At 39.1% G+C, this 20,846-nt stretch overlaps 1 protein-coding gene across 1 annotated transcript in view; it reads right to left on the bottom strand.

The window, feature by feature from the left end:
• Positions 1–3,229: 3,229 nt before the first annotated feature.
• TLL2 (tolloid like 2) overlaps positions 3,230–20,846 on the bottom strand; it is a 162,433-nt gene continuing 144,816 nt past the window's right edge. Inside the window, exons 18-21 of the mRNA XM_036735783.1 lie at positions 14,844–14,971; positions 10,318–10,531; positions 8,903–9,153; positions 3,230–3,592 (exon numbers count right to left, since the gene is read on the bottom strand). Of these exons, the coding sequence (XP_036591678.1) occupies positions 3,458–3,592; positions 8,903–9,153; positions 10,318–10,531; positions 14,844–14,971 (728 nt within the window). The 3' untranslated portion in view covers positions 3,230–3,457. The remainder of the gene's footprint in view (positions 3,593–8,902; positions 9,154–10,317; positions 10,532–14,843; positions 14,972–20,846) is intronic.

Here is a 20,846-nt window from a genome sequence, read left to right as displayed (position 1 = left end):
TAACAACTTCAGCACAGAGAAGTCTTGCAATTGGTAAATTACAGCCATATCCTCATTTCCCCTCTGATTGTAGAAATTCCACTCATTCACTTATTTTCTTTGTCTAGCCCTGCACTGGGCCATGGGCTATTTGCTTTTGTTAGATTAGATAGGACACCGTGTCTACTTTGGGTTCTCCAAAAGCCAGTAAGATCACAAGGCACTCCAAGTCTTAGGAACTGGCCTAGTATAAACAAAGAAAATATATGACGGACATTGACACAACAGCAAGGCCAGTTGATGAAGAGTCAGCAGGCTGTAAGGGGAGTCAAGGCAATGCCAAGACCACAAGTCCAGGTATTCTTTTTGACCGATTCAGAGATCTGATTTTATGAAGCCCTACCTGGGAAGACTAATCTGGGCTAGTCTCAGGACAGTCCCTGTCTTGTTCAGAGGATAGCTTGGAAGTCAACGTCCTAGTCAAGAAACTAGAAGGGGATACACGCCTGAGCTTTAAGAATTAGAGTTGGCCAAAGTGGGATGGGTTGTCTTGGAGGTGATATATTCCTCCTCATTAGAGATCTTCAAGCAGGGGCTGAATAAATGCTCATCATGTATGTGGGGATTCCTTCTGGGTATAAGTTGGAACAAATGGTCCATAAAGTCCCTCCAACTTCTGTGATTCTGTGAGTCTACATGAGAATTCCCAGTGCATATCAGAATGGCAAGGGAGGGGTCATGGGTGGGAGAAAGGCTCTACTCAAGGGTGATGAAGGAGATCCCAGATATAAACTACATTGAACAATGACTGTCTTAAGAGCAAAATATGCTGGGTTCCAATGCCCCAAATCCTCTGTTCTGTCTTCAGGTGGAGCTGGATTCTGTTGGTTCTCTGGTGCCTCCTTGTTTCAAACCCTAGGCCAGGAATTCAGTGACAAGACAATAACCCCATATCTGTGGATTGAATTTATATTCATTATTTGTTTCAGAATATGACCTTTGCATGAAATACCTTGAGTTTCAAGTGCAATGGGAGCAATTTTGCTACAGTGTGTTATTATGGAAAGGGGGATGATTTTTAAATCAAAAGACCTGGACCTGAATTCTGGCTCTACCAGCTGGAAACCAAAGAGTCTCGAGTTCCTAGGCAGAAATGTACCCAAATTATTTCTCTGTGTCCAGTGTGATCGGAGGTTGTCATGGGGGAACTTCCTTGGAAGCACAATGCTGGGATAGAAACTCAGTGCTGAAATGTATGGTTTATGATGACGTATAATGAAGTATATGATAAAAATTGAATTTGGACATGTTGGCTTAGTCTCCTAGTCCAAAAGTCCGAGGTGGGTAGAGTCTTCTATACAGGGTACCCCAAAAGTCTTCATGCAATTTTAATCTATTAAGAGTTTACTGCATAGAAATTTTTGGGAAATCCTATATATTGTGATGCAATATTGCATGACATTCCTGGATGTATAACACAAATCGAACTTATTTAAAGCAAACACAAGGTGCAACCAACCAAATATTCCATTAGAGCACTTTGCATGGCCTGCAATAAAACTCTGGTCAACAAGTAAAACATTTTCATATTACATTTATTAAGGCTTTGACTACTGATCTTTTACACACACACACATACATACATACATACATATATATTATTATGACTTAGCTTTTTCCTGTTTAAAGCAAGAAAATATTTTCATGCATTTCCCTTTACCTTTGTATAACCTTTTTTTTTTTAAAACTCCCAACCATCATTTTGTTTGGATAATTTCTTATGGTGGGATTTTCCAATTTTTAAATATTACTTTAACTTTCTTCACATACTATAGTTTAAATGACTTTCATTTAGTCCCCAAAGGTATGGGAGTTGTCTTTAATATTACTGAGAACAATCTATATCTGAAACTTATGTGCCATAGCCAACTTCTTACCTAATGGTACTTAGGATTATGTAAACATCATTATAAATTATTTAATCATAAATACTTCATTAAAGCTAACACACCATAGCTCTTAGCTCATAATGCCCACATTTGGCTTAACAAAATGCCATTCAGTACTAACCTCTCCCCTAAAACTATATCATGATGCTATACAATTGTTCAAGATTCAGCTTCTGCATTTCTCCCAAAGAAATGCCAAGCCTTGCTCATTCTGATCACTAGTTGGTGGAACTTGGTTGAGGCCATTTTTCTTAACTATATCTGCCAGTGGAACTTGCAGACAATTAATTTGGACCACTGTGTCATGATCCTCTCCTAGCTTATGATTTTTCTGAGCTTTAGGTGAAAAGAACTGGTCTCTTGAAGAGCATTTGTCCTTCATGCCATTTGCCAATGGCACAGACATTGGCTACTTTGGAGACAAGTTAACCCCTCTGAGGGTGTGATAGACACTGTCTTCACGGCAGTCCAATGGCTCCTCTATGCTACAAAGAGGACACCATACTGACTGTTTGCCCAATGATCTGTTCATACAAAGAAGGGCAATCAAGAAGAAGCAAAGAGAGATTAATGATTCCCTCCCACTTACCCTAGTTGACAGAGCCAGAGGAGTGTTTGTAACAGCTCCATCCCAGTTCCCCTACTTACACTCAGAAATGCAAAGGACCTTCTGGTTTTGGCATCCAAGCAGCATTCTAGCCTATGGCACACCACAGGTTTCTGGGAGGCAGTATGGTATAGTGGAAAGACTGGGAATTAGGAGACCTGAGTTGATGACCCAGTTTTGCTCCTAACTAGCCATGTGACCTTGAGCAAGTCACGTTAGTTTTTTGGGCCTCAATTTTCTTATCTGTAAAATGAAAGTGTAGGACTAGAAGACTTCTAGGGTCCCTTCCAGCCCTAAGATCCTGTATTACTGTGGTCGAATATGGTCTGACAACAAGCAAAAAGGCAGCTCTTTTAGACTCCCCAGAAGCAGAGTAGTGATGTGCTGTTGGGAATTAAATTAATGCACAGTGTATCTAAATCAACAACTATCAAGCTTGTCACTTATTGCACAATCTAGATTCAGCTGACTAGGGAAAAAGGCCCAACATGGTCACATTATCTCCCATCTGGTCTGACTCTTTCTGAAAGGGAGGGACAGTCTCGGGTGCCAACCCACCTTCCTACCCACCCATCCATCCAAGGAGGGAGGGAGGCACTGTAGCCACCAATGTCACTTGGATGTCCAGCTACTCCTTTCAAATGAAACCTTGACACTGCTGAAAAATAATCAAACGAACCTTTTGGGCCAATGATTGAAAACATCTCAGCAACAGGTAAAGGGACATACTTGGTCCTTGAAACGTCAGCAAAACAGAGTGTCATGTTCATTCTGATCATAGAAAGGCTGGAATTTGGGTTTTGGTTGGAGGAAAATACTGTGCACTGTTTTGGGTCAGATTAACAGAGTACTGCTGTTGGGGAAAATAAAACTCAGTTGGTGTTGGTATCCAAGATGGTGATGTATTTAAGGAGCACTGAAACTACTTCCTCATGTGGAGAGCATCTTGAAATTTGGTGCTTGTATACTGGGCGTGAAAGCCTTTCTTGTTGATGGTGTCGTCTGTGTGAAAGCGGATCATCAGTGAATCGCCCGCAGAGTAGATTTCTTCTAAAGGCTGAGAAAGGAAGAAATGACAACAAGCAGTTAAATAAGTGGAGGAATAACGTCAGGCATTTATAAAGTGGTTCGAGGTTTTCAAAGCACTTCGTACACATTCGTACATGTGATCCCAACAACCTAGGCGGAAGGGACTATCTCCATTATTAGCCCCATTTTACAGATGAGGAAGCTGAGAAGAGAGATCAAGTGACTTGACCATGGTTACGTAGCTACTAAGCGTCAGAGGCAGGATTTGAACCCAGTTTCCACTTAATTCTAAATCTAGGGCTCCACCGTGATAGATAAATAGGCAGACGGATGGGCAGACAGACACATACATATATACATGCATACATACATGGATAGATGGATGGATACATAGATACATATATAGATAGAGAAATAGAGACACATAAGTAGATATAAATTGATGACTGAACATTAATTAAGGCTTATTATGTGCTAGATACTGTGTTAAGTACTTCGAATACAAATACAAACAGCTAGACAATCCTTACCTACAAGGAGCTTACATTCTAATGGAGGCAAGACAGCACATAAAAGGGGAAGGGGAGGAGACTGGGAAGCGGCTTGGGGGCCTGAAACTCAGCGATGTGGCAAAAGCTCACCTATCAGAGCTCAGAGACTCAGTGGGAAGAGTCTTGGTGGGAGAAGGTGGAAGTGATAGGACCAAAGCTTTTAACAACAAGGCTTCCACTGCCATCATTCTATTAAAACTCTTTCCTCAGCGGTTGCTAATTACTACATCCTGTGACTTTGGTTTTTTTATGTCGTCTTTATTTCTCCGGGTATCTCTGCAGTATCTGACACTTTGAGGTTTGCAAAGACTAGAATTAAGGCGATAGGGAGAGTAAGGAGGGAGAGAGATGTGAATGACATAGTGGAGGTAGAATAGGCAGGACTGGTCATAGTGGAGAGTTTAAGAGCAGAGGGGGTGGAGTGATGGAAGCGTGCATGTGCACCAGGTAGGACAATCTGTCCAAGTCCTGAGGAATGGGGCAGATGGAGAAGAGATGAAAAAAGAAGATCTGTCAGGAGGCTATTGCCTTGGTCTGGGTAAGATTCCACAGGAAGAAAAGTCCAAAGGATTGAGAGGCAGGGTGGTATAGTGTTGAAACATGGATTGCTAAGCCAGAGTCTGAAGGATCTGAGTTCAAATCTCATCTCTGACACCACAGCACTTAACCTCTGTAAATCTCAGTTCTCTGTCTTTAAAAGGAATGGGTTGGGCCAGATGGCCTCTAAGATCCTTCTCACTCAACAGGAGGACCAGAGTTCAAAGCCATCTCCTCACTTACTAGCTGTGTGACCTTGGGCAAGTCACTTAACTTCACTTGCCCTGCCTTCCCTGCTCCAAAATAAAATAAAATAAAATAAAATAAATGAAAGCAAAAAACCAAAAGCAGCAGAGTCGGCCCCTTGAATAGCATAAAATGTAAGAACTTCACTAAAGAGAGGGTGCCTAGTGGGCAGGTCAGAAGCAGAGGCTTCCCTGCAGTGGCTTAGCCAAGCCACTATATGTGTGCATATATGTGTGCGTGTGTGTGTGTGTGTGTGTGTGTGTGTGTGTGTGTGTGTGTAGAAGGGCATTGCCAAAGCTGCTTCTGTTCACCAGAACGTTTCAAAGAAGCATGGGAGGCGCAAAGCTTTGGAATGAATGCCGCATAGCAGGTTCCAACTCTGAAGAAAGAGGAACAAAGTGAAGTTATAATTGTGAAGATGTCTGAAAGTTCAGCCAAAAAAAAAAAGAATTATGAGAAAACACCTCCCTTCTCTGAGGAAGGAAGGGCAATAAGGGATGGAGGGGGTGGAAAATTGCATATAATGACAGATTTTTTCAACATATTGATCAATTTGGGGTTTTTTTTTAAATTCTTCTTCCCTTTTTACTGCTTTAATTTTTAAAAAATCTTTCCTCTAATGGATGGCTCTCTGGAAGGAGGAGAGTAGAGATACAAGAGGAAATCTAGGTGATGTAAAAACAAAAGACATTGATAAAAATCTATTTTAAGTAGCTGAAAAAGTGTGAATTGAGCCTGCTGCCTTCTGTACCTCTATTACGGAGTTGTAATTAGGGTGAGGCACCTGGTTTTCTCTTTTGTTTTGTTTCTTTTTTGGACCAGATCCGTGGTTCCACTAATGTATGGAGCTCTCACTGAGGAAATTCCCTCTACCAATGCAGATCTGTACCTATTTCATTATTTAAGAGTCTCAGAAGGAGTTCTTAATCTGGAGTCTCTGGACTTGTGCTTTTTTTTTTGGAGGGGAGAAAGCAAGGCAATTAGGGTTAAGTGACTTGCCCAAGGTCACACAGCTAGTAAGTGTCAAGTGTCTGAGGTTGGATTTGAATTCAGGTCCTCCTGACTCCAGGGCCAGTGCTCTATTCACTGTGCCACCTAGCTGCCCCTGTTTGTGTGTGTGTGTTTTAATATAGTTAGCTTTTGATATAGTTAGCTTCCTTCATAATCCTATGTATTTTATTTAATATATTTTAAAACATTCTGAGAAAAGGCTTCCATGGGCTTCACCAGATGGTCCAGGACAGAAAAAGGGCTATGAAATCTTATCTTAGAGAATTAGCTGCATGGGGGTGAGGAGATTAAGAGATTTGCCCAGGGTCACACAGCTAGCCTGTGGCAGAGGTGGGGCAGTCTTCTTGACTCCAAGGCCACCTTTCTACCCTCAATTTTTTTTTTTTCTGGATCCAACTCATTTTATTTTTGGTGCTTTGAAGTGTTTTACAAGGCAGTAATTACCTCCTTTCAGTTTTGCATCATTTTTAAATTAGATAAGCATAATAGCCATACCATAATCCAAATCATCAAAAACATAGGGAATAACCTGGCACAAGATGTCTCAGTCTTGGTTTGAAGCCTTCTACCCACTATTCTACACTGCTTCTCAGGTAGCAAGCACCCAATTAGTGAGAATGATTAGCTAAAATTGTAAGATAATTAAAAATAACTACCAAATGGCAACTTCTTCACTATATCCCTCTCCCCTTTGGTGGTTGTATCCCAGATAAGCTCCTTTCTAAACAGGCCCAGGCCTGTCCTTTCCCTGCAGCCGTCTCTCAGAGACCATTCCATAGCGTCTACACACACTTGGGCCTTATGTCTCAAACTCTCCAAGGTCTGTCTTTGAGATTTTGCTCCTCTCATCCCCACCCTGACTTTTTCCTTAAAAACTTGATTTGTGTCTAGCTTTCATGCTTGCCTTAGGCCCCTTGATCTAGGCATCAGAATTACTAGCTACGACTCTACCTAGCTCTTCTTCTACATAACTGGTCCAATTAGTTATATATGTAAATAATATTTTGCCAAGAAGGTGTTAATTTGCTCAAGGATGTCTAAAAGTCTGAGTTTTATAAATTCATTCGCCAGCCTTGGATTTGCGGCTGATGCTAGAAGCAAGACCACCACCTAGTGGCAACTAGCATAAACTGCAAAGACCCATTCCCTGGAATTTGGGGTCCTAAAGGACCATAGGAACATAAATCTAGAATTGGAAGGATCCTTAACATGATCTTTCATTTTTACAAATAAAGAAACAGAAGCCAAAATGGTAAGTCGATTTGCCCAGGATCATTCAGGGAGTTAGTGGGCAAGCTGGGATTTGTCCCAGGTTTTCTGAGTCCAAATCTAATATCGTTTCATTGCGCTGGATCTCTCTACTTTGTAAAAGCCATATGACATAACATAACAGAGCTCGGATGTGCCCTTGGCAAATGTCTAAAAGAGGCTCTGACTGAGTTTCTATCATGTAAGCAATTAACCCAACCCTAGGACACCATTTTCCCTACTGTGTGACCAAGGGCTCAAACTCTGCCATCTTAAATAGCCTCTTGCCCTGACAAAGGATTCAGCCTTGCACCCAAACCACACACACAGAAACAGAGTATTGGAGTTGGAAAGGACCTCGACAGTCACCTATTCTTATTGATATCCCCCACAAAGGATCCATATAAGTGATTATCCAGCCTGGAAGACTTCTCTACTGGAAGTAATCCATTCTATTTCGGGGTGACTTTAGTTGTTAGGAAGCATCAATTTTCCTTTTTGAAATTTCTAGAGGTGCTCCTGCTTTCTGCCCTCTTGGTTTAAACAGTTGCAAACTGCTCTCCAGCAGGGTTGAACCGATTCATAATTCCAACAGCGTCATCGTAAGCCTGTTTTCCTATGGCACTTCCAATAATTGTCATTTCTTTCCCTTTTTCTTTCGGACGTCTTTGCCAATATTACTGAGTGTGCAGTGGAACCTCAGACTTGTTTTCATTTGCATTTCTCTAATTATTGCTGATTTAGAGCATTTTCTATTCACATTCTTAGATCAAACACAAGGCTAATTCATCTTCTACACGATAGCTCTTCAAGCACTTTGAGATACCTACCATATTTCCCATCCTCATCCCTCCCTTCTCCCCATGTTCTTCATGATACACAGTATCAGTTCCTTCAGATGATTTGGTCTTCATATGTCACAAACTCAAGGTCCTTCACCATACTCACCGCTCGCTCTCTTCTGCACTCTCTCCAGCTTATCAATTTCATTCCTAAACTGTGATGCCCAGAAGTCTAACCAGAACTATTTTCTTTTTCCCTAGGAATTCAGGCTTCAGATACACTAATCCCCCATCTCAGTGGTACAATAGAAAGTGCTATCACCCACATCTTGGCCTGGAGAATCCAAGAGTCACTGTCCTTTTACTTCCTGCTTCTCTCTTGAATAGAATTGTCTGTGTTAATCAGTTGTTTATATTTTTCTAATAACATTTTTTTACTCATGTCTGAACAAAGTCTGTTTATAATAAAGGGTGTGGCCAAAGGCAGAGGTAAATAAACTTGGTCTTAAGTAACAATAATAAATTAATAATAAATAAAATAAATGGCCCACTATATATTTTTTTAAAAAGCAGATCAAACAACAACAAAAAACCACCCCATGTTCTTCCTAGGGGTAGAGCCCACACCAATAATAATAATATTCTATACTTCATGTAGTATAGGAGAAAAATTTAATGAATATTTTACTGAAACCAATGCATATGGTCAACATCTAGTATTGGTACTCAAAACTGAACACTAAATTCTTGTACTAGTTTCCATTTTAAGGCTCTATTTTCAAGTGAATTTTACTTCCGATAGTCTCCACTTCTATTTGCCAAAGCTAAATGAATTCCATTCCCATCAATCTGTAACAAATCAACCTGCCTCCCAAGATACCAATCCAAGCTTTTCTCCAATGCTGTTACCCTGCCATTGGCCATGGGATGCTCTGGCTCAGGACTTTCACATTTGAGACTTACCCCAGAGCCGCAGAACCTGCCCAGCCGTGGGGCTGTGCTGTCGTAGCCGTCAAAGGCCTCCATGTAGTCGTAGCCGCAATCTGCCTCCTCTTCAACTTCAAACGTCTGGAATATTAATTCCACACCATAGCCATCCTCTGCTGCAATCACCCAGTCACAATGAGACTGCCCAGAATAATTGTTGTCACCAAACTGGGCATGGGAATAGAGGTCTTTGGTCTGGACTTCAGCCTTCAGTCGGCCACCACACTCTGGAGTAAAGATACAACCCATTATGGTTCAGTTGCATTCAGCCTTAACCCCAATCCTGAGTTATGGCCAAGGGTAAAGACAGGTCAGTGAAGGAATAGGATCTGTCTCAAAGAGATCAAAGAAAGAAAAGGACCCATGTATACAAAAATATTCACAGCAGCTCTATTTGTGAGAGTAAAGACATGGAACTTAAATGCGTACCCATCAACTGGGGGGCGGGTGGCTAAACAAATGATGGAATGTTATCTTGCTCTTACGAAATGAGGAAGGAGACATTATATAAAACATGGACAGATTTGTAGAAATAGATGCAGATTGAAGTGAGCAGAACCAGGAAAACAATGTATATGATAGCAACAACACTAGAAAGACAAACAATCTTGAAAGATTTTAGGACTCTGATCAATACAATGAGCAACCATGACTCTGGAAGACTGATGATTGAAGCATGCTGCCCACCACCCAACAGAGCGGTGATGAACTCAAGGTGCAAACTGAGATGTACATTTTGTGATATGGCCAATATGGGAATTAGTTTTGCTTGACTATAAATAGTTGTTACAAGGGTTTTTTTTTTATATTTTTAATGGGTTAAGAGGGTTGGGAGGGAGAGAAAAATAGATTTTTGTTCATTGAAAAAGATTTAATTAAATTCTAAAAATAAATAAAGGCATGGGATCACAGACTAAAGTTTGAAAGAATCCTGGGAGCCATCAAATTTAGCCCCTTTGTTTAACAGATGAGGAATCTGAGGCACAGAAATATTAATTGGTTTGCCCAAGGTCAGGAAACTAGTAAGTTAGTAAGTTTCTGAGGCAACATTCAAACTCCAATGCCCTATTCACTAAGTAAATTCCTCATTTTACAGATGAGGAAACTGAGACCCAGAGAGATTATGGCATTTGCCAAGGGTCAGAGTTATTAAGTGCCTGAATTTGGATTTAAACCTAGGGCTTCCGACTCCAAGACAAGAACAGAAGTGTTCAAATGATTACTTTCTAGGATTTGTCAGTGGACCACTCAGGGGGAAGGTTGAAATTGAGCTGAGGAGGGGGTTGGAGAAGAAGGCTGAGAGATGATGGAATAATCAGAATGTGTGAGGGGCAGCCCATCAAAATTTTAATCTTGTCTGTCCGATAGAGACAGCTGATAACCCAGTGTACCTGTGCTATGCCTTGCTTGGAAACCTTTCCTCTGCACTGAAGCATCAGAATAGAACCTGAGAAACATCCTGTTTGTAGAAGCCACCACAGGATCCGGCTTCTTGCTGCCACAGAAACGGCCAAGGATCGGGGACTTGCTGTTGGGTCCATCATACAGCTCCAGGTGATCATACGCACATTCCTGGTGCTGCTCGATTTCAAATTCATTAAAAGTCTATGAGACAGAAAAGAAGAAGCCAGGGAAAGGTCAGGTCACCTCCAAAAGCTTGAGTCCAGAGGTCTAACATGCTGACCAGCACTTGTTTACTTCACTTTTGTAATGTCTAAAAAGTGGGAGGGAGTAGCAGTGGCCTCCCAGCTCTGAGCTCTTGACCTAGCATCATGGGAAAAGCCCAACTTATTTTGTGTAAGTAGCTTATCCTCATAGGTCATTCAATTTAAACAGAGTTGTAAAGAAAAAAGAAAGAGAGGAATCAATAGCCATTTATTAAACAGTTGCAGTATGCCAGGTATCATGCTAGGCACTGGGAATATAAAGATAAAAAACGAACAATCCCTTCCTCCAAGAAGATTGTATCACAATACAACACCACTGTTGTCTTTCAATGGATAGTCCCCCAAAGCCTATATCCCAGAGTGCTGGATTATCTCACAGAAAAAGAAAATTCCTCTTGTTATAGGCTACTAGACAAACTTAACAGGATAGATGAGTCACTATTTTCTCCTACTGCCTTCCCCAAGAAGTATAAAAAATTCAGGTTACATAACAGACACCAGACAAATTGCTAGATGTTGTCCTCTAAGGTATCCTGACTAACCTTATCTGTGGGACCCACAGGAGATGGGCCATGATGAGGATGGGAGGTGATAAAGGCTTAGGGAGTAGATTAGTTTGCAGAGGGATAGGGAAGGAACTGGGAATAAGAGGTAGAAAGAGTAGAGTAGGGGAGGAAAAGAAAAGAATAGCCACTAACAAAGGAATAGAGAGATGATAGAGGAAGCATCCAGACCAAGGAGCAGTAGGAGACTGGTTAGTGTGGCTAGGAGAAACAATAAGGCTGGAGGACAGGAAAGGAGCAGGTCAGGGTGGGCATTCAAGGGATGTCAAACAAAGAAACAGGGGGAAGAGGAGGAGGTAGAAAGGCAAACAGGGAGGTGGTTATCCAGGCCCTCTGATCTCGGTTAGCAGAAGAGAGAACCAGTTTCCACACATACCTAGTACACAGATAAAACGGTGTGGATATCATTAATGAATTTCAGTAATGGAAAAAGCATCTGTAAAGTCACAGAATTACAGTATTTCAGGACTGGAAGGGACTTCAGTAGTTACCTAGCCCACCTATAACTGAAAAAGAAATCCCATTTATTCCTTTGTGTTTCTGAACTTCAGCATAAACTGAGGGTGACATCCATTCACAGGAGACTATCTAAACAAAACACAAGGAAAGTTCTTAAATTCTATCCTCTGGCAGATCATTTTAACTCAAATTATTATAGATTTTAGAAAACTAGTGACTACATGCTGAGGCCTCTGAGTAGCAACTCTGCTGTCTCCCTGTCTAGCATCAACAGGGAGCTGTCCACAGTAGAAGTTTAAGATCAAGAAGATCAAAAAGTTTATGCAGAAGATCAGTAACCCTCCAAACTTACACTTATCGGTATAGGCACAATCAGTGACCCTCCAAACTTATACTCAGCAAGTGAAATTGAGAAATGCCAGGTTCTATGGCTCTAAATCCATCTCTGACTTTAACTCCACAAAATGGAAAGACTCTAAGACGTGGGCTTGAACTCCACTTTTGATTCTTACTAGCTGTATGACCACAGGCAAATCACAGCCTCTCTGAACTTCATTTTCCTCCTCTCAAACTGGAGTAATAACGGCACCTGCTTCCCCAGATTGTTGCAAGGATCAAGTGAGGTAATGTGTGCATATTAAGTGCTGTGCAACTGTAAAGTGCTATGAAAACATCAACTGTCATTATCGTTTGTAACATAATACCTGATTCCTGGGACTCTTGCCTGACTTTATGTTTGCCGTACTCCAGCGCTTGGATCTCAGGACTCCTAAAATGCCGATACATGATTCTGAACCCTGGCCATGCTTCTGGCCTTGGCTGTGCCTCTCCTCTGGCCTCATACAACACTGCACTTCCTTCTGGCCCCTCACCACTAAATCCTGACCATCCCTGATGGCCCCATCGAGATCCTGCTCATCTGCTAATATCCATCCCCCACTCCATCAAGGGCCCCGGTTCAAAGGGAACAACAGTACATGAAGGCACATATCCATTTCTATAAAACCTTCTAAGGAGAACCTGGGAAAGCCAGCACGGGTCCTCTGTCTTCCCTCTGGTTCATCTGCTCCAAAAGCCAACATAACATGGAATCCTAGCCTTGGAGTCAGGAGCAACCAAGGTTCAGATCCTGTGTCTGACATTTCACAGCCCTTGCACAACTTGTTGGTCTCTGGGCCTCAGTTTCCTCATCCAATTTTTAAAAATGGGAACAGTACCATTTGTGCCATTGACCTCAGAGGGTTACTGTGAAGAGCATGCTTTATAGCCATGTTTCTTCACATTTATGGGGTGCTTTAAGGTTCGCCAAATGCTGTCTTCATAACGAGGTAAGCAGTGTCAAGTGCTATTATTCCTACTTTACACTGTAGGAAACCTCTGAGTGGTTCAATGATCCCACAGCTAGAAAGTGTTGCCGCGAGATTTGAACCCAGGTCTCCAGACTCCGAGTCCATAAAAGCTATTCTCACTTATATTATGGACAAGGCTATCAAGGATTCTTCAAGCTGTCTGATTCCTGTGTCAGTCAATTAGCATTTATTAAGCACTTACTATGTGCCAGGCACTGTGCTAAGTGCTAGGGATACAAAAAGAGGGAAAAGATAGTCTCTGCCCTTAAGGAGCTTACAATCTAATGGGAGAGACAGCGTACAAATAAATATATACAAAGCAAACTATATACAGGATAAATAGAAATAATTAAGAGAGGGAAAGCATGAAAATTAAGAAGTGTTGGGAAAGGCTTCCTGTAGAACATGAGGTTTTAGTCAGGACTTAAAAGAAGCTAGTAGGGCAGAGATGAGGAGAGAGGGCATTCCCATCATGGGGGCAGCCAAGAAATGTACAGAGCCAAGAGATGGAGTGTCTTGTTTATGGAACAGCCAGGAGGCCAGCATCACTGGACGGAAGAAAACAGAGTGAGGAATAAGGTGAAAGCAGACTGGAGAGGTGTGAGGGAGAAGTGATTAGGTCATGAGGGACTTTGAATGCCAGAGGGTTTTGTGGTGGAGTGGAAAATGGAAGGAAGGGCAAATCATTTGCAAATGAGAAGCTACTAAGTGTTTTCCCAAAAAACACAGCAACAGGACTGTAAGTATAGGAAAGTATGTTATCACCAAGGCAGAGACAAAGCCTCAAAATTAATATTTCCTCAGACTAAGACAATATTCAGTGACTATTATGAGCCTGTTTGTTTGAAATGCACACATTGGGGAAATCTGTCCTGAGAGAAAGAGACTCCAACAAGCTGTGACATTATGTTCATGTGACATTATGGCTCTCAGTTTACTCATTTGTAAAATGGAGGGGATATCTGTTTTGTTACCTCCCAGGGGGATCAAATAAGATAATGAAAATGAAAATGTTTTGAAAACTAAAATGCTACACAGACTTGAGACATTCTTACTACTATTCTGGGTAAGGAACTTTCAATCCTACAGAATTACATATCCCTTCTACATCCCTCTTTACCTATCCTACAAGGAAGATAAATCACTGACATCAGTGTTATAGTTGTAAAGATTATCCCCCTCTATTCAATGTCATTTCTTGTCCCTGTTGTTCTTTTTCCTTGTTTTTCCTCCATTTAGAGGTAGTTGTGGGGTACAATGGATAGAGGACTGGGTTTAGGGTTAGGAAGACCCAAGTTCAAATCCAGCCTCAGGCACTTATCAGTTGTGTGGCTCTGGGCAAGTCACTTAAGTCCTGCTTGCCTCAGTTTTCTGAACTGTAAAATGGGGATAATAACAGCACCTACCTACCAGGATTGTTGTGAGAATCAAATTAGATAATATTGGTTCAGTGTTTAGCACAGTGCCTACCACATAGTAAGTGCTATATAAATGTTCACTATTATCAAAATAAAACTCAGAGATATTCCCCATACTCCTCCCTGACATTCTGCTAATCCTGAAGATCAGAAGAGTTTTTTTTTATTTAGAAGTATAAAACAGATGGCAATATGGCAATATGATAATTGTTTTACCTACATGATTCAAGAGAATGCATAGATGTAGCAATGAGACAAGAATCACAAAGTATGTGGCAAAACCAGCATTTGGTTCCAGAACTACCTTCAATTCTAGGTTTCATACTTTTGATCACAACACTTTCTTTCTTAGTGTGTTGCTTAGGGAATGCTTGAACTATGGGCTTGACATAAAAATTTCACTTGAAACAAAACAGTAGATTTCTTTGGTTGGTATTTTCCTATCAATAGAAGCAACTCACAATTTTTACCCGATGACCAGGAGTGGAGGAAATATTCCAGGTACACTCTTTTCGGCTGGGATATTTATCAGGCCAGTTTGGACTTGCCATTGTTCCTTCTGCACTATTGATCCTGTGTTCACAACCAGCTAGGAAAAAAAGAGACATATTCAGTTCAAGGAAAGCACCAACTGATATAAAGATGATTTCCTCCAAGATTCATCCTCTTTTAATTTCTTCCTCCTGGGATTTCTCATTATACTTTGTGTTTGCCTCTCCTATGAAACATGATAAATATATCATATTTTTGTTTTACATTGTGTTTATTTGTGAAGCAATATCTGAAAGAGGATTAAATTTGTTTTAGTGAGATTAAAATTTTATTTTTGTTCTGAACCTGTGATTTTATTGAGGAGGGGGGCTAGAAGTTGAATGAGGAAATTCATTCTACCAAAGCAGATTCACAATTATTCTTTAAGTTATAACAGCATGTCTTGGGGGGCACTGAGAATTTCAGTCACTTGTACAGGGTTGCATAGCTTGTCTGAATGAGTGGTGGGACTCAACTCCAGGTTTTCCTGACTCTCAGGCTAGTTTTCTATTTACTATACAATACTAACTCTCACCTTTCAAATAATTGATAATAAATGTTTGTTGAATTGAAGTGCTCTATTAGATTATTCTTCTCAGGAATAAAAGGGAGTAATAGGACTAACCCACATGTAAGAATTTTTCAGAGCTTTTTTATATGCATGTAAGTGATAAGCTTCTGAGAGTTCTGTGTGCACTTGAAAAAAAAAAGATGTATTTGCTATTTCATTCATTTATTTCTCTCCATATATAAATTAATTCCAGGTTATCAAACACATTATAACTATTATTTATTTTATATTATTTTACTGGATCTATCATATTTAATAACATTGTAGTCTCCTATTATTTTTATCTTTTTCCTCTTGTAGTGTTATTAATTTTTATTTAACTACCAAAGACTTGGGTGTGTATAAATTAAATATACTTATATACTCTATATTTAAAGTTCATCTCAGCATTACATGATACATTTAATGTTTTTCTTGATGCTTTCTAATTTAAATTCAGCTTTTCTGATAGCAATACTACCAGTCCTACTTTTTTTGGACATGCAATTTCACAAACTCTTTTACATAAGTCTTTTAATTTTAAGCTATATGTTTGTGCATTAAATGTTTTTCTTGTAAACAACATACTAGTGGATTTTGTTTTTAATTCAAGTTGCAGTTATTTTCCTTTTAATAGGTGAATTCAAGCCCTTTACATTTAATCACTGTATTAAATTCTACTTAGAATGTAAGAGTATAATCTCTCTGAAACAAAGAGTATCAATTTTTTTGTTTGTATCCCACCTTGCACATAATAATCATTTAATAAATGTTTGCCAAATTGAATTGATCTCCCAATATTTTTTTCCAGTTTTGTTCTTAATATTATCTAGGTTGTAAATCTGTCTCATTTTTCCATAACTACCTCTACTTTTAAATTAGTTAATTAATACTTTAAAATAATAATTTTAAACTAATTAATTTTTCATTTTTTTAAGCTATTAACTATGTGTGATTCCCTGAGACTTGACTTTTAGTTAAAGTTAGGAGTTGTCCTTTAGAAATCATCCATTCTTCTGCTTTTCTTCCTTTTTTTTGGCTTTTTGCTTCTAGTTTATAACTTTAAGGGTATTTAAATTTTTATTTTTTATTAATTATAATACACATTTCACCTCAAATTCTTACTTGTTCTCATTTTATTCACAAAAAGTTACATAGCTTTATATTCATAACTGAAGATACTGACAGGTTTATATTCTCCTATTATTATTTTTTCTAACTTCTTGACTTGATAATATTAAGCTTCCTTCGACTTTTGTAAGTTTTTTTCATTGAATGCTTTTTTCAAGAATTCTTTGAGGCATATCTAATGTTTAAATGTTCTGCTTCAAACAAAATTTTCAGATTTATGGGATTAGTAATTCTTTGTTCCATCCAATCCAATCTTTTTATGTATGTGTCCTTCTTTAAAAAAAAACAGTAAATATATTTTTTCTTGTGTAATTGCTTTAAAATGTGGGGACATGGGATGTGGTAAGGATGGAAGAAAGGGAGAGAATTTGGAACTCAAAAATTTTTTCAAATGAATGTTAAAAAATTTTAATGTGCTTGGAAAATATTAATTAATTAAATAAAAATACACATTTTTTAAAATCTGAGGACATTCCAATTTATATTTTATCACGAGTTTTTTTCTTTCTTGGCCTTTCAAGGACTTACTTTTTTGTCTTTATCAATTTGAAATTTAATAATTATGTCACTTAAAGGCTTGGGTTTTGGATTTTTCTATGCTGAGGTCCTAAGAATTTTTTCCATTCATGGATTGATATCTCTTCTTGTGCATTCTTCAAAAATTTTCCCCTGATTATTTCTTCCAACATGAAGTATTTTTTCTCGTACCCTCTGTGATCCCAGTTAATCTGATGTTTGAGTTCCTTTATCTTTTTTTGAAGTCTATAATTTTATTCTATATTGACATCAATTGATTTTTCAAAAATTCTATGATATCATGGACTTATTCTTTTATTTTTGTTTTGGGAAGGCAACATGGCACAGTTGAGAGAGCATTAAATTAAATCAAGAGAAACTTGAGTTCTAAATACAGCCTCTGACATTTACTGGCTGTGTGAGTATAAGCAAGTGATTTAATCTCTCTGTACCTCAATTACTTCACCTGTAAAATGGGGATAATAATATTTATAGTCCTCACCTCACACAATTATTATGAGGATGAAATGAGACAATGTATATAAAGTACTTTGAAAACTTTAAAGAATTATATGAATGTCAGTTATTATTATTCATTAATATTTATTCAATTATTCTTCCTCTGATCTTCATTTCTTCCACTGAAGCTTTTCATCCTTTGTTTTGCATTTTTGTAAATTCCTCCTTTTAGTCTTCCTTCATTATAGATATTTTAAAGAATTATAACCTTCTCTTAAATCCTTTAATATATTTATTATCCATTTTTAAAAAATCTTTTGATATATCTTCCATCACGTATGTTGCACACTCCCCTAATGTAGCTCTTTGGATTTTTATAGTGCAGAATTTCCTTGTGGTGGGGAACTTATCTTTGACTTGCTCTTTTTCTTCCACATGAGGTCTGCCACCCTTATCGTTTCTATGGATTTTTTTAAAAAAGAATATCTCAAGAGGGATGACCTTTGGTTTAAGAGGAGACTTTAAGACTTTCTTCCCCCCATGCAATGAATAAAGCAGTGGCAGGAAGACTATCTTGTCTATATTCTCATGCCTGATCCTAATGGGGTAGGGGAGTGAAGCTGCAGCAGATAATATCTATTAAATGCTTTGCAGGCCTTAGAGTGCCAGGTAAATGTCAGTTGCTGGTGTTATTGTCATTCTTGTTATTATTATTATCGTTATTATTATTATTGTTATTATTTTTAGGTACCATAGCACAATTTATAAAATCCAGTAATAACTAAGCAATTGTGAGTGTTAAGCCTTGAGTTTGAGTGAAGCATATTTTATGGTGCACACACTATGTCCTTACCAACCATGTATGGGAACGAATGGTGAACAGTCAATGAAGAATATGTACGTTTGATCCAGTGCTTCATCTCTCTACATTAGGTTTGGACTCCAACTCTAAATCTCAAAGCAGGCATTCCAACCTTGGTGGCCAGGACCCTGCTCATAGCTTTAGGAGTGGTATACATTTGGAAAAGATGTGATGGGCATACTCACTTGACTCTCCCCTTCCTTTGATTTGTCTCTGTTAATGGGAACTTGCAGTCATTAGCAATGACTATAGTGATGGATGGAACAATTATAATGGCTCCAACCTCTTTTCTGTTTCCTCTTTCTGGGTCTTCCATGGACCCTAATCCTGGAAGAGGACTTTCTGGTAAAGATTTCACTTCTCCTCCTTGTTCTCCCCTCTCTAGATCTGTTCCATGGAGAACCTTCAGAATCTACAGTAGCTAGAGCAGTTCTAGACTCCCTTTCCAATCTCCCTATGGCATGTAATTTAGGCATATGATGATCTTAATTATAAGGCCCATGGCACAAGGTATTCAACCCTTCACCCTAGGTCCAAATGCAATATAAACATTATTCAATCCACCTAGACAAGAAACTTGACTTGGGCCAATAGTGAATTTTTTTCTGTCATTCTAGAAGGTGAATGTAGGACAGCTAATGAGTAGACATTATAGTTGTAAGAGATGATTAAAACTTTTGTTTCCACAGAAATCATATAATACATGACTTATGAAACCTAGAGATCCATACATACCAGAAAGTCTTTGACTAGCAGTGAATGCTGGAAAATAATTGATTGTAAAGAAAGTGGTGGGGAGGATGTTGATTTAGGCTAATCAGCATACCTAAGGGCGAACAGTCTCTCCTTTGTTCTCAAAGTAAACCCAGGAATTGCCTCTCTTGTCAACAGCAAGTGCCATTCCTCTACCTATGGCCATAAAGGCCTTTAACCCAGGACACTATCAACATAGAATAGTACTAGATTATCTTCTAGCAAGAAGAAGGAGGAATTTGAGAGATATAATGGAGAAATTTGTCTTCATAAATTCAGAATAACAGTCAGCAGAACGGGAGATATAATGGAGGAGTTAAGTCTCACAGAGAAGAGAATGGGCAAAACAGGATCCAACTGGTTTTATCCTGTTTAGAGGCTAGAAGTCAGTTAAGTAGGGAAAAAGTTAAGTCTTGCTTGGAATACTGATGCGCAAGAAGTTCATGAACACTAACTTCTCCTCTGGGAGGAGTAAAGGCTCATTTTAATGGTCATATAACGCATGTGGCAGGAAGGGGTACATATCAAGGGGAACTGTGTAATGGGGTATTGGGAAGTTGTACTCCCTGTAATACCCAGCTAATGGGGAAACAGGGAAGGGACTTTGTGACTGGGGCTTCTTCTTGCTTCTATATGGTATGTCTGTTCTATGAGACACCCACCACTGCAGTTGCATAATAAACTTGACTTTTAACTTCATCCCTCCTGAGCCTGAAGGAATTATCTCTCACATAAGGAAGCAGATTTAAGTTCAGTGTGAGATGTTTCTATCAATGGAGCTGTCCAACGGTGAAATGGTTTCCCTTAAGTAGACAACCCCACTGGGAGTCCTTGAATGGCCGTTTGTCAGGGATTTTGAATAAGGGATTCTTGTATCGTTCAGGAAGTTGAACTAGATGACCTCTCAGGTCACTCTCCACTCTAAACTTTATGAACACGAACAACTCAGGGAAGGAGGCTGAAGGAAGGTTCCTATGCTAAATGTACAGATAAGGAAATGAAATCAACAAACATTTTATGAATAACCGTTTTTTACAAGGCACTGACTGAAGGTGCTCCTAAATTCTTCACTTCTACTGTTAACAATCACTAAATTTCTAGAGGTAAAAATTCAGAGTGTAGGATGTCCCAGTGAGTAGGGTACAAAGCTAGAAATAATGCCCTAACATCAAGACTTCTTGCCTAATAAAAGAACTTTTCTAAAAATGGCTAAAAACTTTAGCACTCTGATCAATTAAATTACTAATCGTGATTTCAAAGGCTCAGTGATAAAGAATGTTATCCACCCCTTGTCAGAGAAATGATAGACAAACAAGATACATTTTTTAGGTATGGTAAACTCAATGATTTTTTTTTCTTGCTTAACCATGCATATTTGCTATAAAGGTTTTAGTTTTGTTTGTTTCTTTTTGCAGTAGAGGGCACTAGGGGCCGCTAGGTGGCACAGTAGAAAGAGCATTGGGCTTGGAGTCAGGAACACTCATCTTCATGAGTTCAAATCCAGCCTCAGACACTTAGTAGCTGTGTGACCCTGGGCAAGTCACTTAATCCTGTTTCCTCATTTGTAAAAATGAGCTGGAGAAGGAAATAGCAAACCACACCAGTATTTTTTGTAAGAAAACCCCAAATGGAGTTGAACATGACTGAAATGACTCAAAAACA

Source organism: Trichosurus vulpecula, chromosome 8, assembly GCF_011100635.1.
Source record: "Trichosurus vulpecula isolate mTriVul1 chromosome 8, mTriVul1.pri, whole genome shotgun sequence".
Classification (NCBI taxonomy): Eukaryota; Metazoa; Chordata; class Mammalia; order Diprotodontia; family Phalangeridae; genus Trichosurus; species Trichosurus vulpecula.
The sequence above is the reverse complement of the archived record's forward strand: the minus strand, read 5'-3'. Positions and strand labels throughout refer to the sequence as shown.